The 25622-nt window shown below is 41.0% G+C and overlaps 1 protein-coding gene across 1 annotated transcript in view; it reads left to right on the forward strand.

The window, feature by feature from the left end:
• ntng2b (netrin g2b) overlaps positions 1 to 25622 on the forward strand; it is a 196202-nt gene that overhangs the window by 112508 nt on the left and 58072 nt on the right. The window contains exons 3-4 of the mRNA XM_060935624.1: positions 16503 to 16675; positions 20663 to 20692. Of these exons, the coding sequence (XP_060791607.1) occupies positions 16503 to 16675; positions 20663 to 20692 (203 nt within the window). The remainder of the gene's footprint in view (positions 1 to 16502; positions 16676 to 20662; positions 20693 to 25622) is intronic.

Consider the following 25622-nt stretch of genomic DNA (forward strand, 5'->3'; position numbering starts at 1 on the left):
ACTGCAAACCATCTGGATGGTCATTTTCATTTTTAGCCTGGAGGACGCAAAGTCTATGATTTCCAAAAACAATTCAAAATGTAGACTCAACATACGACAGCACATTTTTCCAGTTTTTTTGGTATTATGGTTGTATTTTCTGTTCAGTTGCCCTTACAAAGGCCAAACTGTGTACACAATGGGCAACGTGTGTGTGTTAGACCTGCATCCCAGTCTAAAGTCTATAACCATAATCCCTTGCAGATTACAGAGTACAGATGACAGTCACTGAGCATAGTCAGTAGTTCAGCTGCTGCTTTTAGAGACAAATTTCAAACAGTCTCACTGACCTGGTTTTACAAAACACACACACACACACACACACACACACACACACACACACACACACACACACACAAATTTAATAAATATATGGCTAAAAGTAGTGACAAAAAATCTTTTAATATTAGCAAGTATTAGAAAATTCATTTCCTGTGCATTTAAATATCCATCCATCCATCCATCCATCCATCCAAGTGTACGTCTGTCCATCCATCCATCCATCCAAGTGCCCATCCAGCCATACATTCATCTATTCAAGTAGAAGTTGTTTGGACTTAATTGCTGTTTCTGGTTGAAAGTACGGTGTGCACAACATTTTGGCTGTTGAATCTCACCAGAGCTTTTTCTTTTCTTTCTTTTTTTTCAGTTGTCATTGGCATTTGTATATTTGATGTTTGTTTTCTGCTTTAATTTCTTCTGGTTTAATCCCTTTAACTGCTGGCTGTGGCAGAGCCGAGCGTATCCGTGTATTGGTGTTGCTGTGTGCACGCAAATCGTGTATTGGTGTTGCTGTGTGCACACTAATCGTTTTAAAAACGTTAATCTGATGATCCGCTGATACGGTCTAATGTAAACATGGGCTAAAGATTAGGCCAGGAGCTCTGCCACAGCCAGCAGTTAAAGGGATTAAACCAGAAGAAATTAAAGCAGAAAACAAACATCAAATATACAAATGCCAATGACAACTGAAAAAAAAGAAAGAAAAGAAAAAGCTCTGGTGAGATTCAACAGCCAAAATGTTGTGCACACCGTACTTTCAACCAGAAACAGCAATTAAGTCCAAACAACTTCTACTTGAATAGATGAATGTATGGCTGGATGGGCACTTGGATGGATGGATGGATGGATGGATGGATGGACAGACGTACACTTGGATGGATGGATGGATGGATGGATATTTAAATGCACAGGAAATGAATTTTCTAATACTTGCTAATATTAAAAGATTTTCTGTCACTACTTTTAGCCATATATTTATTAAATTTGTGTGTGTGTGTGTGTGTGTGTGTGTGTGTGTGTGTGTGTGTGTTTTGTAAAACCAGGTCAGTGAGACTGTTTGAAATTTGTCTCTAAAAGCAGCAGCTGAACTACTGACTATGCTCAGTGACTGTCATCTGTACTCTGTAATCTGCAAGGGATTATGGTTATAGACTTTAGACTGGGATGCAGGTCTAACACACACACGTTGCCCATTGTGTACACAGTTTGGCCTTTGTAAGGGCAACTGAACAGAAAATACAACCATAATACCAAAAAAACTGGAAAAATGTGCTGTCGTATGTTGAGTCTACATTTTGAATTGTTTTTGGAAATCATAGACTTTGCGTCCTCCAGGCTAAAAATGAAAATGACCATCCAGATGGTTTGCAGTACAAAGTTCAACAGCCTTGGGTTGTGTTAGTGCCCATGGCGTGGGGAACATGCACATCTTTGAAGGCACCATTAATGCTGAAAGGTACATACATGTTTAGAGCAACATATGCTGCCATCAAGACAGAGTCTTTTTCAAGGATGTCCCTGCTTATTCCAGCAATACAATGCCTCGCCACATTCTGTACATAGTACAACAGCGTGGCTTCAAAGTACAAGAGTGTGGGTGCTAAACTGGCCTGCCTGCAGTCCAAACCTGTCACCCATTAAAAATGTGCGGTGCATTATGAAGTGCAAAATACGACAACGGAAACCCAGAATCATTGAGCAAATTAAGTTATATATCAAGCATGAATAGGAAATAATTTCATTTTTAAAACTTCAACAATTAGTGTCCTCAATTCCCAATCACTTACTGAGTTTTGTTAAAAGAAAAGGTGATGTAACATAGTGGTAAACATGCCCCCATCCCACCTTTTTTGGAATGTGTTGCAGGCATCAAATTCAGAATGAGCATACATATATTTACACAAAACAATAAAGTTTATCTGTTTGAACATTAAATATCTTGTCTTTATATTGTATTCAAGGTTGAAAAAGATTTGCAAATAATTGTGCTCTGTTTTTATTTACATTTTACACAGTGTCCCAACATTTTTGGAATCAGGGATGTATTTTAAATGCAAATAAATAAATAAAAGCCAAAGAAAATTAGACTGTAAGTGGAACACAGAGAAGATGGATGAGGATGAAATATGCAAACTTTATTATTTCTTGAAATAACAGGACAGGAAATTCTAATGAAGTTCGGTCCATTTCGATGGATATATGATAGTTTCATATATATGTAATGAATATATGAGGTATAGCTAGACCTATAGAGTTAGGATTTAATTCTGTGTGTGTGTTTGTATTTGTGTGCGAGAGAGAGAGAGAGTTACATGTGTGTATAAGTGTGTGTTAAATCTTTCATTGCTGGGAACAGTAAATCGATGCCCCTCTTTCAGGCAAAATATATTTATGAACTGGGGACGCTAATGCAGTCATGTTCAATTAAAGAGAGTGAATATACTATTCACACACGCGCACACACACACCTTCAACCAATCTTCAGCTGTCTAGTATCGGAGAGCCTGTGCCCACTGTCGCCTCAGATGTGTCATGGAAAGTTCTTGAAAATGGAAAGCATTGTTAGATTTGGTTGGTTTTGAAAATACTTAAAGGTTCAAAGTCACTTTGTTTTAGTTCTCAAAACTCTTTACAATGTGCACTATGGTCAGGTTGTTTCTCCAAATCCGCTTATATGGGCTGTAGCTTAAGAGCTAATGAAGTGGACCTGGTGCTTTCTGCTTGTTTGAAAGATGTTGAGCTACTGCTGATCCTGATCATGATTTTATTGGGCTTTACTGTCCTTCCAACACCATCCCAAGAGGTCTGCAACTGCTACCCAGGTGCTATCCATGTTCCTGAAGGTGTTCCTGCAGCTCTGTGATGGGCTGTGGTATCACAAAACCTTCCAATTAAATATAGAAATCTAATATTAAAAAACTGGTATTACAAATACATTCTATGGCCAGAAGTATGTGGGCACTTTACCATCACACCCATATGTGAGCCTTACTCAAACTGTTGCCACAAAGTTGGATTAAGTATCATTTAAGATTTTTTTTTTTTTTTTTGCTTTACTGGAACTAAGGGCCCCAAACATATCACAGCATGACAGTGTCCCTGTGCACAAAGCAAGGTTCATGAAGACATGGGTTGCCAAAGTTGATGTGGAACAACTTGATTGGTCTGCACAGAGCCCTGCAATCAACCCTACCAAACACCCTTTGGATGAATTGGAATGTGGTCTGCATACCAGACCTCTTCACCTGATATCAGTACCTGACCTCACGAATGCTTTTGTAGTGGAATGAGTACAAATCCCCACAGCCATGCTCCAAAATCTAGTGGAAAACCTTCCCAGAAGAGTGGGGGTTATTATAACAGCAAAGGGGGGAGGGGTCGAACTCTGGAATGAGGTGTCCAACAAGCATGGGTGTAACGAACAGGTGTCCACAATAGCCAGATAGTGTATGTAGTAATGAACATGGGTGGACAATTTACTGAGAAATTATCCATCCATCTATCCATCCATCCATCATCTGTAGTCACTTATCCTGTGCAGGGTTGCAGGCAAGCTGGAGCCTATCCCAGCTGACTATGGGCGAGAGGCAGAGTACGCCCTGGACAAGTCACCGAGTCATCACAGAACAAGACTCTGACATACCCACAGCAGTGAGCAGCCTGGGGAGCAGTTGGGGGTTAGGTGCCTTGGTCAAGGGCACTTTCGCCATTCTTGCTGGTCCAGGGAATCAAACCGGCAACCTTTTGGTCCCAAAAGCTGCTTCTCTAACCATTAGGCCATGACTTCCCCCTGAGAAATTTTACTTAAGAGAAAGTATAAACAATGTGCCAAAATCTTACTCAATTAAAATTGGACGTATCCAGCCAAAAATGCATTCAAGTGAAAGTCATAAAGTTGCTCATTTTAAATGTACTCAAGTATTAAAAAGTGGTTTTAAAAAAATGTTTTAACTGATGAAATTAAGAAATGTCATAAATTATTTGTTTAAAAAAGTAACTGAGAATATTATTTTTGCTTTAAAGCAAATATACATTTTGCCTCAAAAAAACATAATTCAATCTCATTGCAGTATGCACCAATTGTGTTAGCTACTAGATTTGATTCTAGTCTAACCTGGCATTAAGAAACAATCTGAGTTTAGCCACTAATTGATGCATAGTACACAGTCGTTGGCTTGATGAGAGAAGAAGAGACATTTGAAAATTGTAATAAGTATTTGCCTCTTCAAGAATTGCAATGAATGACTTCCGGGGTTTTTCGATATAGAGTAGATGTGCGTTAGGGGAGCTCCACCTCGACTTCACCATCTGCCTCGTGCATAAGACATTTAATCATCATTTCATGTGCTTGAAGTGAACTACAACATCTTAGTTGAGATGAAGAAAGCTGGTAAAGGAAAGAAGCAAGACAAATGTCCCGGGGAGGATGATTTTGGCGATCACTGTGCCATGCTAACAGACACATGTGAAGCTAACGCTAACGTAGCTAGCTCCCCGGCTAGTACTACCATTGAAGACATCCTGACAGCCATAAAAATGCTGGGCAGCAGGGTCAACATGAGGTTCACTGAGCTCAATGGAATTATCTCGGACTTTAAAGTTGCCCTAACCGAAGTCAGTGAGCAGGTGTCATCTACTGAGGCCGCCACCGAGTCGCACAAGAGGCGACTAGAGGGTCTGGAGAAGTGATATGACGCATTAGCTTCTCAATACAAGCAGCAACAAGCTAAGCTCGACAACCTTGAGGCCCGCTCCCGTAGGCACAATATTCATATTGTTGGAATTAAGGAGAAGACAGAAAATGGCCAACCTACGGAGTTTGTATCTAAGCTGCTTCCTAAACTGCTCGGAGAGGAGCATTTCAACCTCCCAATAGAAGTGGACTGGACCCACCGTAGCTTCGTTCTGGCTACTGACGGCAAAGCGAGAGCCATCATCACTAGGATACACTACTATCAGGTGAAAGAGTTTGTGCTACGGCTCGCAAGAGAGAAAGCTTCTCTACAACATGATGGGCACCCGGTGTACATTTTTCCAGATCTCACCTCGGCCACAATGAAGAAACGTCAGGCTTTTCAAGCCATCAGGGAGAAGTGCAGGGCTGTCGATCCGGTGTGGATTCCGACACCCAGCGCAGTTTGTGATCACGGTCAATAACAACACCGGCACATTTACCGCCCCAGCCGATGCTGAAGAGTTTCTGAGCCATGAGGCTGAGGGATGGGACGCAGCCACCGGCGCTACTGGAAACGGACTAATATCCTGGGCACGTTATGTGATAAATGCTGCCACACTAAAGGATGGTGTAAGTTAACATTGTTTAACAAAGACTGGCAGTTCATAGGATATGCCCATGTTTAGTTTGCATGAGGACTAATACGTTTTATTTTCTTCTTAATGCTTGTTTGTGAAGCGGGGTATCTTGTCTCCCCTGTTTGGAGAGAGATGGATAGTTATACCGCTAGTTTGGGCCACCAGCTGGTCCCCAAGTCTAGTTTTAACTTAAAGTTAGGGGTATGGAAGCACTGCTCCTGTGTTTATAGGGAGGGATTTTGTGTTTGTTGTGGGGTGTTTTTTCAGCACATCTGTCAGTTTAAATTTATTGAGTATGCCCTGCCACAATTATAGAAAATGTTTTCATTTTTATATATACAGTAGATATTTTCTATGTTGGCTGATTTGCATGGACACAGCAATGGTAAAGTTAAAATAACTAGCTGGAATGTAAGAGGGATGAATAGCCCACTGAAAAGAGGGAAGGTGTATGCACATTTAAGGGCACTTAAATCTGACATATATTTTCTCCAGGAGACACACATTAAGAAAACGGCAGCAAAAATACTTTGTCCCTCGTGGGCTTCTCAGGTCTATCAGTCGAACTTCAGTACAAAATCTAGAGGCGTTGTAATTATGATAAGAAAAAATATACCATTTATCCACTCTCAAACTATTTCAGACCAGAGGGGCACTCCACACCATTAATATTAGTAAATGTATACGGGGCCAATTTTGATGACCCTCTTTTTTTTCAGAACCTTTACAATGCCTTGCCAAATTTGTCAGATTCAAATGTAATTATGGGTGGCGATTTTAACTACGTTTTAGATCCTGTTCTTGATCGACAGCACTCCCAAACCAGTGTATTTAGAAACAGTGGCACACTCAACAATCTTATGCAGTCTTATAACTTGGTGGATATTTGGAGGCTTCTCTACCCCACCACGAAGGATTTTTCTTATTTTTCCATAGTATATAAATCCTACTCCAGGATTGATTTCTTTTTGATGGATTCTAAGCTGCTACAGTCAGTAGTTGACTGCACTTACCATAATATACTAATATCGGATCACGCTCCTGTTTGGTTAAGTCTTGACTTGAATCACAAGAGAGGTGAACATAGCTGGCGTTTGAATAATACACTATTAAAAGATGAAGAATTTTGTACCTATCTCTCTGGTAAAATAGAACTATATTTAAGCACCAATGATACGGGTGATGTAGATGATTCCACTCTGTGGGAGGCCATGAAGGCTGTCCTTAGAGGCCATACAATATCGTATGAGACAGCAGAGGAAAAAAAAATCCAAGGAAAGATTAACAGAAATTGATGATCAATTGGCCAAGCTAGAAGCTTCATACAAAACTGAACGTAAAATAGAAGTACTTAATAAAATAACTGCTCTACAGTATGAATTTAATTCTATAATGTCAAAAAACATATCAAAATTACTAGTACAAGTCAGACAGAGATATTTCGAGTTTGGCAACAAGCCGCACAGATTATTAGCCCGCCAGCTGAGGCAAATACAGGCTTCCAGAGTCATGCATTGTATCAATTCTGAGAGAGGTACCTTGCATACGGACCCGGTGAAGATCAATGAAAGTTTTGCGGATTTCTATGCTAATGTCTACCAGTCACAGGGCGACCTAGGTTTTCAAGCTTTTGATGCATTTTTTTGAGAATCTGGACTTACCCAAATTATCGTTGGACTCGGCTGATATGCTAGATAAAGACATCAATCTGGATGAGATTATGCAGGTTATCTCTTCCTTCCCCAATAACAAGGCGCCAGGTCCAGATGGTTTTAACGTAGAATTTTTCAAAAAATTTGGCTCCAAGTTGTCACCTCTGCTCTTACAGATGTTCAATCATACAATGCTGACCTCGGGTTTGCCTCCTACCTTATACAAAGTTAATATTTTGCTAATCCCAAAGCCAGACCGTGACCCTCAGATGGTGTCATCATATCGCCCAATTTCGTTATGATTCATCGAAACCAAAATTCTCGGAAAAATTCTGGCCAATAGACTTAAAGAATGTAGATGCTCCATCATACATCCAGATCAAACTGGCTTTATGCCCGGTCGACATATGTATTTCAGTCTACGCCACCTTTTCAACATACTGTATGCCAAGCATTCAGGAGAGGCAGTTGTTATTTCACTGGATGCACAACACGCTTTTGATCAAGTAGAGTGGCCTTACATGATGTCAGTGCTCAAAAAATTTGGATTTGGACCCTCCTTCATGAAATGGATTGAAATAATTTATTCACGACTGACCACATCAGTTATTACTAATCAGAATATCTCCTCTCCATTTGCAGTTCATCGTGGGACCCGTCAAGGTTGCGCCCTCTCCCCCTTTTTGTTTGTGATTATCATCGAACCGTTCGCTGCTAGTGTCAGACAGAGCCCTTTAATCTCTCCCATCAACATGTTTGGCTATAAACATTATCTTTCGCTATATGCAGATGACATTCTCTTGTACATTTCCCAGTCGCAAGCATCAATACCTCCTCTCCTGACTCTTATTGATAAGTTTGGCAGTCTCTCAGGATTTTCTATCAACTGGGAGAAAAGCGAAATTATGCCAGTCTCCGCTGTAGTTAATAAGGCATATTTGCAATCCATTCCATTTAAGAAATCCTACAAAGCTTTTACATATTTAGGAGTGACTGTCACCAAAAACCCAAATGATCTCCTCCGATTAAACTGGCAAAGCAAAATTGAGCAAGTCAAAACTAATATTGAGTTTTGGAAAACGCTCCCAATATCCATGGCTGGAAAGATGAATGCAATCAAGATGATCGTATTGCCCCGCTTTCTCCATCTTTTCCAGTCCATTCCATGTTTTATTGCACAATCACACTTCAAGCAGTTAGACTCGATTATTATACCTTGTTTTATTGCACAATCACACTTCAAGCAGTTAGACTCGATTATTATACCTTTCATGTGGAGTTATAAAACTGTTAGACTCTCTAAAAAACACCTATCAAATCCAAAGGACATGGGAGGTTTTGCTTTACCGAATTTTAAGTTGTATTACTGGGCTGCGCACCTAACTATTCTTGCATGGTGGAAGAAGGGCCCTCTTTCTGAGACAGACTCCTGCCCTGCATGGTTGTGTACGGAAAGAATGCTTTGCAAATAAACTTCATTATCAGCTCTTCTTAACAGTCCCACTACTGTTAAAAAGGCATGCTTTAATAACAGTTTTGTAATTGGCGACACCATAAGAATTTGGAAGCAGATAAAACATTACGTAGAGGCTCCAAAAACCTATTTGGACGCCCCAATATGTGAAAACCATTCTTTTTTACCAAGTCTGACTGATAGTGTTTTCCTCCTCTGGAAGCAGAAAGGCATTTGCAACATAGGTGACCTATACATTAACGGCATTTTTGCCTCATACCCACAACTTGTAGCTAAATATGACATCCCTAAATCTGGCCTTTTTCGATACTTTCAAATTCGAAATTATGTCAGGACGCATTTACCCAACTTTGAATTTCTGGTAGACCATGAGGCAACAAACAAATTTGACCCTGCTGCTAAAGGGACAGTTTCGTTCTTTTACCGGATCTTGCACAACAATACTCCATTGAACACAGCAAGTATTAGGCAGGCATGGAAAGATGAGCTGAATGCAGAATTGGAAGATGACGTATGGGATGAATGTTTAAAAAGCATACACGATTGCTCTGTGAATGTCAGGCATTGCCTTATGCAGTTTAAGACATTACATAGACTCTATTATTCCAGAGGAAAAACTGCACAGTTTCTTTCCTGATGTTTCACCCATCTGCAACAGATGCAAGTCTACGACTGGTAACCTAATACACTCTTTTTGGTTATGTAGCAACCTGTACACATACTGGAAAAGTATTTTTCATTGCTTCTCTATGGCTTATGGGAAATGTTGGGAGCCTGATCCGCTTGTAGCCATTCTCGGGGCAACTACTCCTTTGTCTTCTGCCAATAAATATGAGAAAAAGGCTATCCTATTTGGAACTGTGATTGCAAAGAAGTTAATCCTCCAGGCGTGGAGGTCTGACATTGCACTCACGTACAATTTGTGGTTGAGAGAAATGGCAAATATGCTTCACTTGGAGAGACTGAGACTTTATAATGAAGACAGGGGAGACATGTTTAAAAAGATGTGGGACCCTGTACTGCAACTGTTTCAATGAAAAGACTAATGTGCCGATCTCTGTGAAACACCTTGCTGTGTGTATTTCTCATTTTACTATTCACTTTGTACAGTTTTTTTTTAAATATGTTTAGCTTATTGTCATAACTGTGGCCTTGTTATTTCTTTACATGATGAGCTGATCTTGTTCATGTTTTATATGTTAGTTTTGGGGTGGGGGGAGGGTCTTTTTTTTCTGTTCGTCCTGTGTTCTTTTTCTATTTTGAAAAGCAATAAACATATATTTTTAAAAAAAAATTGCAATGAATCACAATGGGTCTTCATTTTTTTCCTTCAGTAATCATGATTGGTGGGAATTCTCTTTTTCCATCTTTCCGTCCTCACCAGAAGTTTTTGTTTACATATGTGCTGCTGGGCGGTATATATGTAAACAAGTAGCATTCCTTGCTGCTCCAGAGTCCCTAGGAGGTGAACTGGCTTTGCTCCATTGTCCCAGGGACAATTCACATTGTCCCTAAACGTGAATGTGAGTGTGCATGGTGAATGAATGAAAGAATCAATGAGTGAATGTTTACAGCTGGTTGGTTTGGGTGCATATATTTTTTTGCTTGACTTTTTGGCTTGCTTGACAAAAAGTGCTTAAACTCTTGATTTGTGCAGTTTCTACACTGGGTTAAAACACTAGTCTATGGTGCATTAGAGCCACCCATCCATTATCCATAACTGCTTATACTGTGCAGGGTCTCAGGCAAGCTGGAGCCTATCCCATCCCAGCTGACTATGGGCGAGAGGCAGGGTACACCCTGGACAAGTCACCAGGTCATCGCAGGGCTGACACAGAGACAAACAACCATTCATACTCGTATTCACACCTACAGTCAATTTAGAGTCACCAATTAGCCTAACCTGCATGTCTTTGGACTGTGGGGGAAACCGGAGCACCCGGAGGAAACCCACACAGACACAGGGAGAACATGCAAGCTCCACACAGAAAGGCCCCCGTCGGCCACTGGGCTCGAACCCAGAACCTTCTTGCTGTGAGGCGACAGTGCTAACCACGACACCACCGTGCCATCCTTTCTGAGATTAAAATCAGATATCCATCCATCCATTATCTGTAGCCACTTATCCTGTTCTACAGGGTCGCAGGCAAGCTGGAGCCTATCCCAGCTGACTATGGGCAAGAGGTGGGGTACACCCTGGACAAGTCAGCAGGTTATCGCAGGGCTGACACAAAGACAAACAACCATTCACACTCACATTCACACCTACGGTCAATTTAGAGCCACCAATTAGCCTAACCTGCATGGACTGTGGGAGAAACCAGAGCACCCGGAGGAAACCCACACAGACACAGGGAGAACATGCAAGCTCCACACAGAAAGGCCCCCGTCGGCCACTGGGCTCGAACCCAGAACCTTCTTGCTGTGAGGCAACAGTGCTAACCACTACACCACCGTGCCGTCCTTTCTGAGATTAAAATCAGACATTTATGAGAAAACAAACTGGGATATTTTCTGAGGTTATTAAGTCATACATTTGTGAGAAAAGGACTCAGAAATTCCGAGATTAAGAAGTCACAAATTTCCAAGAAAAAATTCTCAGTTCTCCCTGCTTTCTGGCTGCAGTGCATTCTGGAAAATGTAGGAGAAAATCTCTTAGCACTTTAGTTTTTTATTTTGCATGATAGAGGAGGAAAGACTGCACTTCCTGTAACTCTCAGCTCAGCTGTTTCAAAGTAATGACGATATGGGCAGATGAGAAGAATCCATGCACTGAAAGTAACAGGAAACTGATTTTACACAAAAATTAAACATTTATAAACAGATAAGTCAAAAAGAAAAAAAAGGGTACAGATAAATAAACCTGTGTGGTTTATACATTCATCTCCCATTGCATCCAGGAAGCACAACAAGCAATCACGTACCGTACTTACAAGCCCTGTGTCCGAAATCACTCACTACTCACTATATAGTGGACTGCATACTGAGTTCGCCATTTTGTAGTGCTGTCTGAATATATAATGAGAATTATTACACCTTGTATAGTGGATTTATAGTATCCCACAATGCATTGTGAAGAGTAGTGTACAACCGATGGTCACTAACCAAGCAATATCATGCATCATGCATTGTGGTTGCACTGAAAGAAAAAAGTGTGTTGGGGTGAATGGATGGAGGAAGAAACACATTATACACAGACATTCAAATGCAATTAAAAATAGTGAGAATAGAAAAAAAGCTAAAAGAGATTAAGACACAAAATACAAGAATAAAAGTTACAGTGTAGAGCAAGGAATGAAGCAAAAGCCTCAAATTTGATTTAATAAAAGGCAGCGGCAAAGAAGAAAGGATTCAACCTTAATTTAAAAGAACTGAAAGATGCAGTGGACACAAAGTACTTTGTATTTATTAATGTTGGAAATACGCTTAGTATAATATGTATTTATCACCAAAATTCATGCATGTGTTTATTATTTTGAAAACCCACCAGCAAACTGATCTGATCTGGCACGTTTTAATTTTGCGACAGTAATGACGTAAATAATGATGCGATGGACTAGTGTCCGAAAGCGTTTTTACATTTTACCAATGAGCTTCACTATATAGTCCTCTATATAGAATTTCCTAAATAGTGAGTAGGGAGTAATGAACAAGTGAGTGATTTCAGAGTGATTTCTGGCTGCAGTGCATTCTGTGAAACGCAGTTGAAAATCTCATTCTTTTATATTGCATGATCGAGGAGGAAAGCCTACATTTCCTGTAATTCTCAGCTCAGCCGTGGTGTCTGTAGTGTGATGACATTGATCCAACCTTGCAAAGTGAAGCGATCTGGTTCCTTGACAAAAACACTATTTTCTCAATTTTTTTTTCTGATAAATTTGTGACTTCTTAATCTTGGAATTTCTGACTTTGGAATTTTGGAAAGTTTTTTTTTTAATTTCTGAGTTTTTTCTCACAAATTTATAACTATAATCTCTGAGAATATCAGAGTTTTCTCTCATCTCATCTCATTATCTCTAGCTGCTTTATCCTGTCCTACAGGGTCGCAGGCAAGCTGGAGCCTATCCCAGCTGACTGCGGGCGAAAGGCGGGGTACACCCTGGACAAGTCGCCAGGTCATCACAGGGCTGACACATAGACACAGACAACCATTCACACCTACGGTCAATTTAGAGTCACCAGTTAACCTAACCTGCATGTCTTTGGACTGTGGGGGAAACCGGAGCACCTGGAGGAAACCCACGCGGACACGGGGAGAAAATGCAAACTCCGCACAGAAAAGCCCTCGCCGGCCACGGGGCTCGAACCCGGACCTTCTTGCTGTGAGGCAACAGCGCTAACCACTACACCACCGTGCCACCCGCCATAATACCCTACTAATCAGAATTATGTCATTGAAAAAAAAAAAACTACCAGCCCATCAGTAGAAATGATATCAAAACCAATCCGATATACTTTGGGTAAAAAATATCAACCAAATGAGCTTTTGTTTCTGTCTTCTTCTGTTATGTACAGGCATCACCATCCTTATACATCTCCAGAGAGACAGTCTGAAATGTATGACAGTTTCTCATGCCTCCTGAGGCCTTGCTGCACTGCTGCCCCAATTCACATTACATTTAATTGTTATGGTCAAGGATATGAGAACATTGATGGCCAATGATCTGGGAGCAGTGTAATACATAAAATCATGCAGATGCCGATCAAAAGCATTAGTTAATGTTTAAATTAAACATCCAATTGAGGAAAAATGTAATCTCAGTGACTTTGACTGTGGCATGGTTTCAGACCCTGCTGCTATCCTGGGATTTTCACACACAATCATCTCTAGAATTTATACAGAATGGTCTGAAAAAGAAAAAGAATTCAATAAGTGGCAGGTCTATGGACGGAAACTCCTTTTTGATGAATGAAATCAGAGTGGAATGGGCAGACTGGTTTGAACTGATAGGAAGGCGACGTTAACTCATATGGTAATAACCACTCTTTATAACTGTGGTGAGCAGAAAAGCATCTCAGGATGCACAACACATTGAATCTTGACCCACAACAGCAGAAGCCTACACCAGGTTCCAATCCTGTCAGAATCCAGTAGGCAGAGAGAGAGAGAGAGAGAGAGAGAGAGTGCATGAGTAAAAGAATGTGTGAGGAGGACTGAGTGTGTGTGAATGAGTCAGATTATCAGTGATGTGCTAAATGCAAGGTGTTAGAGGATGGATGGAGGATGGAGGGGAAGAGTGAGAGAGAAATGCCAGGCAAAGAGTGAAATTAGGATTAGCTCCCAGCTGCTCCGAATCCTCCGGGATTGGAGGTGTTTTTTTTTTCTTTTTGAAAGGTAAATAATTGCCTCTTTGTTTTGCACACACAGTTTTAGCTGCCAATTTAACACAAGTGTGTGTGTGTGTGTGTGTGTGTGTGTGTGTGTGTGTGTGTGTGTGTGTGTGTGTGTGTGTGTGTGTGTGCGAATGAGAGAGAGAGAGAGAGAGAGAGTGTAAAAATGCCGGAAACATTGATCTGGCAAAACTTTGTGTCCACTCAAGGGTGAATTAAATGGAAAAACATTGCCAAATAAAAGCAAGCTATACAAATAGGAAACCCATTTACAGACTTTACAGACAATGAGAACTGATGATTAGGGATTCTGTGGAGGCCAGGGCTGCGGTGTTCATATGCTCTTGACCTGAATTTGGTTCTGGCAAATTAATCGAGAAACCTCTGCCTGATTGGCTGAAATGCAGCACAGCTGCCGCATTCATTTGCATAAAGTTAAACATCGCCAAATTTTCCTGCTCAACAACAAGCCGGATTTCACTCTGTGAATACAATGCATCGTGGATGCACGGTAGTGGTGTTGCCTCCAGGGTCCCAGGTTCGATCCTGAGCGTGGGTCACTGTCTGTTTGGAGTTTTCCGGGCCTGCATGGGTTTCCAAAAAGTAGGCGGATGCTCATATTGAAGGTGTGTGAATGGTCCCCTGTGATGGACTTTGCATCCCATCCGGGGTGTATCCCCATCCCTGGAGCATGCACAGTGTTCCTGGGATAGGCACCGCATCACATCCTCCGCAACCCTGACCAAAAAAAACTGTTATTGAATATGAGTGAGTGAAGCCTGACCTTGGAATTCTGAACCACAGCCAGACCGTAGCTAAAAATATTGTGTCCAAAGCAGACATTCAGCCCTTTTTCAGCACTAAGCTTTGAATCCACACCCAACTACTAAAGCAAAGCCCTGTCTGATCCACAAGGCTGAATAGAACACTCTTAGGCTCACTCTAAAATAGGTCTAGCTACTAGGAGATAAGATTTTTTTTGTTTATTTTTGGGCAAAAGACCCTTATTCCACTTGAAGTACAAAACAGGCTCGGAGTCAGTGCACCTCATTTATGCCATTGTGTCTTTTTTTTTTTGACATGTTGTGCTTACGGTATATAACAATGTACTAATTGAATCTACTTCAGTAAATAAATTCATTAATTAAGTTCATTTATCGAGGTCACATATACTCAATGTAGTCAGCATGTGTAGTGAATAGGGAGCCATTTGGAACTATTCCCAGATTGAGCAGGTCAGTGAAAGGTGTGCATGTATATGCTAGTGAGTGTTAAGAAGATAATATTAATGTGTGTGTGTGTGTGTGTGTGTCTGTGTGTGTGTGTGTGTGTGCACGCATGCCAGATGGTCAGGGTTGATTTTGCTGACCCAGCTGCCCTCTGTGCCCAATCAAGCTCATGTTCTAATAACAGCAGGAGCCTGGCACTGAACTCAAGAGAAGTGCCCTACAGAGTACCCTACAGAGTGACCAACGGAGTGCACTCCAGCATTCCACACCTTCCACACAGACAGAGGCTATTATTAGAACACAGCGAAGGAGACAAATTAGAGCAAAGACCAAAGATCATATATCACTGTATTTTGGTTCTGAAATATTCTGCAATATCATCAAGTCCGTAAATAAATGCTTTCGTGGAAAACAGAGGTTCAGGTTTACGACGGTGATACAGACGGACAGATAGACGGAGGGAAAGAGAGGGATGGAGTTTCGTCAGAGGTGCAGGACTACAGTGTGAATATTTGATGCTGATAGATGTGTGGTCACTTTCGCAGAACAAACCAGAATGCAGCAGAACAGTGCACACACTCTCTCTCTTGCGCACGCACGCACACACACACACCTGCTCAGGTGGAAAAGGCTCATTTAAAATCAGGCCTACTTGGTCTTACATGGAGTCCTATTTTTTTTTGTATGGCATAACCAGTTGACCGCTCCACACCTGAGCTCTCTCTCTCACTCACACACACACACACACACGTCATGTATTTCTGAATTCAATCAGTCATGCTTTGGTGGGACTGGAGTACGAGATGGAACTTTGAAAATATTTATGTATTTATAGGTTTCCAAATTAAATCATTGCTGCAAGCTCACACACTTAACCTTTCTGCCCTTGTGTGTGTGTGTGTGTGTGTGTGTGTGTGTGTGTGTGTGTGTGTGTGTGTGTGTGTGTGAGAGAGAGAGAGAGAGAGAGAGAGAGAGAGAGAGAGAGAAAAGGGTGTTTTAGTGCAGCCATTAAGAGTTGGCAGGAAGGAGCTGGTTGTGTAATAACGTATGTGTAAAGACAGCAGCCCATAGCAGCTGCTCAGCACGTGCGTGTGCGCACACACACACACACCTACAGATATAAAAATGTATTGTGCATACGTGGCATTCATGTCTGATTTTCCTCTCTGTCTTTCTCTGCAGGTGTAAATGTAACCTGCATGCATCGCAGTGTGTGCTGGCGGACGGGAATCTGCAGTGTGTGTGTGAGCACAACACCACAGGCCAGGACTGCCAGCGCTGCAAAAAAGGCTTCAAAGCCAAAAGCTGGAAAGCAGGATCATACCTGCCAACTCCTATCGGCACACCTAACACATGTGAGTAAAACACACACACACACACACACACACACACACACACACACTGTAAAAAAAAAAAGTTACGAATTCAAGGCAACTTACTGCACAGGATTTTTGAGTTTATGTGACAACTAAGATTTTTAAGTTTTGAAGAAAGTTGTGCCAACTTATACTTTTGGTCTCAGATAACTTAGCCTTCATATTCACACAAACTTAATTTTTTTCAGTTTTACATCATAAGAATTCAACTTTAAGGCCACTAATCTTTCATCCAAGTAAAAACTTCAAAATTTGAGTTCAATTTTCTTTTTATCCCACAATAAAACAAATAACAATCCAGTTCAAATAGCATGTTTATTTTAACATGATGGTAGCAAAACTGCTATAAAACTGTAGTGGCAGTGCTTTTTTGTTAAGTCACACATTCACTTATTTTAAGCCTGAAGCTAATTTGACCCAGTATACTGAATTGTTTGCACATTTCGTTTGTCAAATTAGTTTTTACTTGGATGAAAGATTAGTGGCCTTAAAGTTGAATTCTTATCATGTAAAACTGAAAAAATTAAGTTTGTGTGAATATGAAGGCTAAGTTATCTGAGACCAAAAGTATAAGTTGGCACAACTTTCTTCAAAACTTAAAAATCTTAGTTGTCACATAAACTCAAAAATCCTGTGCAGTAAGTTGCCTTGAATTTTTAAGTTGGCGTAACTTTTTTTTTTACAGTGCACACACACACACACACACACACACACACACACACACACACACAGAGATTTGTACGTACTTTTTTTTTTTACATTTTTTAAAATAAAAAGCTTCATCTTTTTTACAACCCCAAATCAGAAAAAGTTGGGATAGTTTGTTGAAATTGAAATTAAAAGTGAAAATAATGATTTTAAATAATCTTTCACCTCAAAACAATATAACAGCACATGATTTGATATTTTACCTCATGAATTTTATTGGGGGTTTTGTAATGAACGCATTTCAATTTTGATTCTTCAAATAATTTCAAATAAAATTGGGATAGTAAACCATTTATCACTTTATAATATTGCCATTCCTTCTCACAACACTTAAAAGATGTTTAGGGACTGAAGACACCAAGTGATGAAGTGTTTCAGTTGTTCTTTTGACCCATTCTTCCTGCAAACAGGTCTTAAGGTGTGCAACACAACAGGGTTGCCGTTGTCCTATTTTCATTTCAAAATTCACCACACATTCTCTATTGGGGACCGAGGGGACAGGCACCCTCTTCTTCCACAGCCATGCCTTTGTAATGTGTGCAGAATGGGGTTTTGCATTGTCTTGTTGAAATATCCCTGGAAAAGATGTTGTGTTGAAGACAGCACATGTCGTTCCAAAATCTCAATATACTTTTCTGCATTAATGCTGCCATCACAGAAGTGTAAGGTACCTTTGCCAAGAGCACTGACACGACCCCATACCATGACAGACCCTGGCTTTTGGACTTATTGCTGGTAACAGTCTGGATGGTCCTTTTTGTCTTTGGTCTAGAAAACATGGCATCCATTTCTTACAAAAAAAGGGGGGAAAAGGGGACCTGGAATACTGATTCATCTGACCACAATATGCATTTCCACTGTGTGATGGTCCATCCCAGATGCCTCTGAGCCCAGAGAAGTCGACAGCATTTCTGGACACAGTTAGCATAAGGCTTCCTTTTTACACAGTAAAGTTTTAACTGGTATTTGTGGATGTAACTCCGTATTGTAGTGCTTGAGAAAGGTTTGCCAAAGTAATCCTGAGCCCATGTGGTTATATCAGCTATAGATGAATGGCGGTTCTTGATGCAGTGCCATCTGAGGGATCGGAGATCACGGATGTTCAGCTTAGGCTTGTGCCCTTACCCTTTACACACCGAAATTCCTCCAGATTCCTTGAATCGCTTCATGATATTATGCACCACAGAGGGTGAAATATCGAATTCCCTTCATATCTTTCTTTGAGGAACATGTTTTTAAACATTTAAATAATTTTCTTATGCATTTGTTGATAAAATGGAGCTCTTCAGCCCACCTTTGCTCCTCAAATACAAGGCCTTTCCTGGATGCTGATTTTGTACCAAATATGATTGCAATCACCTGTTGACATCACCTGCTTCAAATCACATCATTATTTAATTGTTTTACCTCGTTACTAGCCCTAAATTGCCCCAGTCTCAACTTTTTCAGAATGTGTTGCAGGCCTGAAATGCAGGAATGGATGTATATTACCAAATGAAATGAAGTTGACCAGAAAAACATGAAATATCTTGGGTTCGTACTGTCTGCAGTTTAATACAACTCAAAGTAAATTTAGAAATCACCACTTTCTTTTTTATTTGTATTTTCCATACTATCCCTACTATTTCTGATTTGAGGTTGTATTTCATGTGTATGGAAGTGTATTGCTGCCAAAACAAGAAAAAGAAAAATGGATCAGTATCACGTTATGACATGAAAAGTTTATTGTGATAACAAGATGTGATAATAAACAACATACTGTTTATATTGTTAGAACATGAAACGTTTCACGTTATAAGGAGATAAGTTAGTCTCGGACATAAGTCCCTCCCACGCCAGGATCTGCTCTTCCCAGGCAGTCTCCAGTCCCAGCATCACCCAGCTCTTGAGGTGCATGGGTGCCAATCTCTGTTTCTATAGCCCTCGGCCTCTCACCTATTATATATAGCTAGGGTTACAGTGGGGAGCTGGTCCTCTGGTAACCGTGAGACTTTGACTCCCTACTCACATCTGTATTGTAGCGTACCTTGCTAGACGGCAGTAGATACCATTTTTATGATGGCCTTTGTTATGACCCAACCACAAGTAGGACTCACGATCTCCCAGTCGAGAGGTGGACACGCTTACCACTAGGCGAGCTTGCGGTCCTAGATATAAGTAGTGAGCCATATTCCTCAGTTTATCCACTCTCCACACACCATTTCCTCATTCAAACATACATTTCACCTTATAGCCTGACAATATAAACTAGACAGATACTGTGACTAAAGTCACAGTGATTTGCGCTAGCTCTTACAAACCGGGACGTTTGGTCACCGTACGCTATAGATCCAGAACGGTAAGAGATAGTGATGCTGAGTGAGGAAAAAAGCCCGTTTTTTTTATGGATCATTCCGGTTCGGTGATCCGGATCAGCACCAAAAGTCATAGCTCAAAGGTATTCTTTATGTGAAATTTGGTGATGATTGGTTGAAAACTGAGGGAGAAAAAATGTTAGGATGATGATAATCATAAGAAGAAGAATAAAGGAGAAAGATCCTGAGTGGGGCGGCACGGTGGTGTAGTGGTTAGCGCTGTTGCCTCACAGCAAGAAGGTCCTGGGTTCGAGCCCCGGGGCCGGCGGGGTCCTTTCTGTGTGGAGTTTGCATGTTCTCCCCGTGTCCGCGTGGGTTTCCTCCGGGTGCTCCGGTTTCTCCCACAGTCCAAAGACATGCAGGTTAGGTTAACTGGTGACTCTAAATTGACCGTAGGTGTGAATGTGAATGGTTGTCTGTGTCTATGTGTCAGCCCTGTGATGACCTGGCGACTTGTCCAGGGTGTACCCCGCCTTTCGCCCGTAGTCAGCTGGGATAGGCTCCAGCTTGCCTGCGACCCTGTAGAAGGATAAAGCGGCTAGAGATAATGAGATGAGATGAGATGAGATGAGATCCTGAGTGAGAGTAACAGTTTGCGCCAGCACTGCTAGTGCAAATTAATTAACATAATTGTCATGTTGTAACAAGATAGATAGTAAATTTTATAGCAAGAAAAGTTTGTATGTTGTCATAACGTGAAAATATCTTGCGACTTGGAAAATGAAGGAAGAGAAACAGAGTAAATACTGTTATGTCTGTTCTGGGAGATACTCCGAATCAATCTATCTCTCACAAACAAACAAACAATCTGAGCTTGTGCTATCCTGAATAACTAATCACAAAGTTGTGATGTATGTAAATTCAGTAACTCTTTCTGTGTCTCTTCTTTTTTTTCCTCTCTCAGGTGCTCAGGCTGGTACTTCTTCTGGGTCCAGTAAGTAAAGCTGATCTTCAACTTCAACTGGACATTCCCAGCTTCATTCCTCCATCTCGTTCTTTCCCTCACTACCTCATTTTCTCTTTTTGTTTGTTTTGTCCTCTGTTCTCATTGCTTCATTTTTAATTGGCCATATGTCTCGTGCCTTTCAGCAGCAGCTCAGGAGCACAGACTGCAGTTCAGAGAGCATGAGTGAGAAAGAGAGTGAGACAGGGTTAAAAGACAGACAGTTAGAACAAGGGAATTGTGTGGGAAGTGAGGGAGAGAGAAAGGAAGGGGATGGAAGGATGGGGTCAATCCCAGAGGAATGGAACAGAAGGAGAGTGATTAGCGATTCTCTCCGAGGACACGCCCTCAGCTCTGGAAACACTTCACACATACAGTACATTCTCTCTCTCTCTCTCTCTCTCTCTCTCTCACACACACACACACACACACACACACACACAGAATTAGGGAAGGTGTTCCTGTGGGATATAATCAGGTTTGACGTTATGACTTGAGCGCTGAAATAAACCGATGGTAGAACTCTAAAAAAGTTCCCAAAGGTTCACAGATCATTATGCTTTGCTATTGGTTCACAGTTTTCAATACCATTCTTTACATAATCTTCAAAAAAGAACATCTCTCTCAACTGATGCAACTCCATAAGTGCTACAAAGGGGGACACCATTGCAAATACCGTGACAATGGTTACCATGACTACCACCTCCATTACCACACCCATTGTGCCTGTTATTAAGCATCTTCTTTCTTCTTCTTCTTCTTCTTCTGGCTGATCCTGATTAGGGGTCGCCACAGCGGATCTTTCGTCTCCATTGCTCCCTGTCTTCCGCATCCTTCTCTACCACACCTGCCACTTTCATGTCCTCTCTCACCACATCCATGTATCTCCTCTTTGGCCTTCCTCATTTTCATTTGCCTGGCAGCTCCATCCTCAACATTTTCCTTCCCACATGCTCTGCATCTCTTCTCAGGATGTGCCCATACCATCTCAGTCTTATCTCTCTTAGCTTAATTCCCAAGCTCTCCACATGTGCTGTCCCTCTGATGTGCTCGTTGCCTGCACTCTCTTTCTCACTTCACTATCGCAGCCCCCATTTTCCTGCACAGTTGACCCCAGGTACTTGAATTCACAATGAGAATGTTAAGCATATCAGGTGAAAATTCAAATTCAATCCAAATCACTTGAATCTGATCTCATTGAATTCATAATCGAATGCCGAACAACATACTTTTTACGGAATTACAATATGTTTATCCGTTCTTGAGATATTACAAATCAAAGATTGGGAAAAAAGCGGCTTAATTTTTAGAAAACTGCCATAATATTATGTATTTGGATCACATGGTCCAAAATAGGCCTTATTAACGCATGAGATCAAATGTTTTTTTCTTAATAAGTTTTTTATTTTTCAAGATATTTACATGGAAATTGGCAGGCACAAATACAAAGTTTAAAAAATTTGTAAAAACCAATTATGCAAATTAGTATTAATTGTGCTAATTAGGTAAAAAACGTTAAAATCGGTACACTCTCTTCTTCAAAGTTTCACCAAATGGCTTTATTTGTGCAATATAAAGCTGATCTTAACTCTCGTTTACACATCACAAAGAAGGAGAAATCAATGTTAATTATAAAATATGCATAAATAAGCATTGAATGTCATTCACATCTACCATTCTCTATCAAAATAAAAAAAGTAATAAAAGACTATTTCTAATACCCTCTTTGTGCTCTGTAGGCCTTTGTATTTCTAAGAATATAAATGATTATTTCGATTAATATTTACAGCTTTCAAGGCTAACCTTGAAAAAACTTCATGATCCACATCCAATAAACAATTCCAATTCATTAAATTGAAATTGACACTTGCGTTTCTGACTTCTGGTTTTTTAAAATCTCATTCTGACCACTAAGATCTCAGTATTTTTCATCAAAACAACTACAGTTATATTCTAAAATAGTTATTTATTGACATGAATCAGTTTGATTTGAAAAAATAAGTCGGTAAAGCTATGAAAACTCACTTCAAAGTACTGTACAGATACACAAGATGAATAAATCAGTGTGTGTTAGCATGTGAGTGAGTGAGTGAGTGAGTGAGTGAGTGAGTGAGTGAGTGAGTGAGTGAGTGAGTGAGTGAGTGAGTGAGTGTGAGTGAGTGAGTTTAAACCCATAAATCATCCTCTTCCATTTTCCCTACATTCTATAAGCAGGATTTCTCAGTTCCAGTCCTCAGCCCCACTGCACTGCACAGTTTTGAGCTCGACTTGTTCCCTGCACACCTGCTCCATCTCAGTGGTTAATGATCACCAGTCCTGTGTGAGTACCAGCAGGTGTATTTTGAGCAGCGAAAGCTCGAAACTGTGCAGTGCAGTGAGTTCCACATGACTTGAGCGCAGAGTCCCAGGTCTAAATATCTGTGGAGTTGTCCTACACCAAACACACTCCAAGACATGCCCATGCACACGCACACTTGTTGTAACTAATGAACTGAGCATAGTGTGTATCTTAATATGCCTTCTAGCACGCTACTGTGAACCAAAGTTTTACTAAACTGCCACTGTTCCTTTTTACTCAAACACAGATACTGATAATGCAACTCTGGACTTCAACAAAGGTGGGACAAGTTTGACCTTTAGAGGCTCCTCTAGTGCTGTAGCAAAGCTGTAGAACACTTGGGCATCATCTGAATCCTCAGTATGTACTAACGATGGTTAAGTACTACCCGGCATAACTGTAGTACGTGATATGAATATATATTATATGGACACGAGTGTTTTACAAGGAAATATGCCACTTTTATTTTTCATACGAGATACATCTGGGACACAGAGAACCAAAACCGTGACATAAATCTCTATATGCCACTTGTGAGGAAATCAATGAATTGTTTTTACACATTTGGGTACTTTTTGTTTGTGAATGTGTCGATATAATAAAAATAAAATCACACGCTCACTTGAAGATATGAAGTTTATCTTCTCGTGTTAAAAAACTCGCATTGTTCATATGAAATACATCATGGATCTGAGTGATATATTTAAATAACATTGGCTGGTGTTGCGTGGTATATCAGATATATTTCATGCTAGCTGAATTGAATATATATGATGTACCACAAAAAAAGCCAGCCAATATTAGTATTATTATACATACATACTCTCTTTTCCAGTTTTTCGATGTCCGTTGGTATGTTTTGCTCTTGTAAACAGAGGGGAACCGTCAGGGCCTTCTAAGCCTTCAGAGAAGGCCCAAACATATCAGTATTATCGAAGGCCAACGCAAGCTTAACCACGAGTCGGCGCAGCAATGAAGTCACCTTCCAGCCAGTGTAGGGTTCATCAGTAGTGTTAGCGAATGCTAATAAAGCAGTCAAGCCAGTGCTATTGAGAGCAAGTCAAAAAAGTCAAGTCAAAGTCCTTCCCGCGCCGACAGTACCTGGTATTCCTAGGCAGTCTCCCACTCAAGTACTAACCAGGCCCAACTCTGATGGTGGCGCATCCGGCGGCGCCGATCTCCGTTTCCGTAGCCCTCGGCCTCTCGTCTATTACATAGCTAGGGTTACAGTGGGGGGCTAGTCCTCTGGTAACCACGAGAGTTTAACTCCCCATGCGCATCTGTATTGCAGCGTGCCTTGCCAGATGGTAGTGGGTGCCATTTTTATGATGGTCTTTGGTATGACCCGACCGTGAATAGAACTCACGATCTCCCGATCGAGAGGCGGACACGCTACCACTAGGCCACTAGTCGGTATTGAGAGCAAGTAGCACAGGCTAACGACTGAGAAACTAAGATTTCTGTTCCTAGATTCCTCTTCCATGCACGCTTGCCACAGTTTTTTTCACTCGTGCTGAAGTATTCATTTTCCTCTGTAATTTACTTAGTTACTTTTAAAATCAACATCAACAACTGCACACAACAGAGCTATCTGACACCCTGCTGCTAATCCCTTGCAAAATCCTTTTCCCTGTTGCTGTTTTGGTGTGTTTGGCTAAGTTTTGGCTGAGCTGAATTCCCAGCTCTAGTAGTAACAGTTCGCCACCACTTGTAAATATGTGTGAAGAGTATCTAATGAAGGGCGGCACGGTGGTGTAGTGGTTAGCGCTGTCGCCTCACAGCAAGAAGGTCCTGGGTTCGAGCCCCGGGGCCGGCGAGGGCCTTTCTGTGCGGAGTTTGCATGTTCTCCCCGTGTCCGCGTGGGTTTCCTCCGGGTGCTCCGGTTTCCCCCACAGTCCAAAGACATGCAGGTTAGGTTAACTGGTGACTCTAAAAATTGACCATAGGTGTGAATGTGAGTGTGAATGGTTGTCTGTGTCTATGTGTCAGCCCTGTGATGACCTGGCGACTTGTCCAGGGTGTACCCCGCCTTTCGCCCGTAGTCAGCTGGGATAGGCTCCAGCTTGCCTGCGACCCTGTAGAAGGATAAAGCGGCTAGAGATAATGAGATGAGTATCTAATGAAGTTTTGGTAGCCTTTCGGGTGTTCAACGCGTCTTTCTGTTTTCCAGCGAACAAAGAAATGCTACTGCGCATGTGCAGCAGAAAACTTTGCCATTGGATATTTGCATCAGCGCTGACATTTTATGTCATGTTATCTTGACAACCATGCAATATCGTAAACCATATTGGACACTCATTCTCCATTAGGTAGACTGACGTAATACACTCAGGATAAGTGACATGCTAATAATATTGCATGCTATCAAACCAAATGAACGAAACCCACTAGAAGGGAATAGAACACATTTTTATTCCATTGAAAAGGTGTCTTGTATGTATAATAATTCCCGATATTTCACTCCGATGATATCACTCCCAGTGTTTTCCTGTTGACTAGAAGTGCATTGTCAAAATGGCAAACCGGTTGGTTCAAAATTAAAATCCTTTTGATTAACTTGCATTTTTTTGTGGATGTGTCCAT

The sequence above is a fragment of the Neoarius graeffei genome, chromosome 12 (assembly GCF_027579695.1).
Source record: "Neoarius graeffei isolate fNeoGra1 chromosome 12, fNeoGra1.pri, whole genome shotgun sequence".
NCBI classification, from domain to species: domain Eukaryota; kingdom Metazoa; phylum Chordata; class Actinopteri; order Siluriformes; family Ariidae; genus Neoarius; species Neoarius graeffei.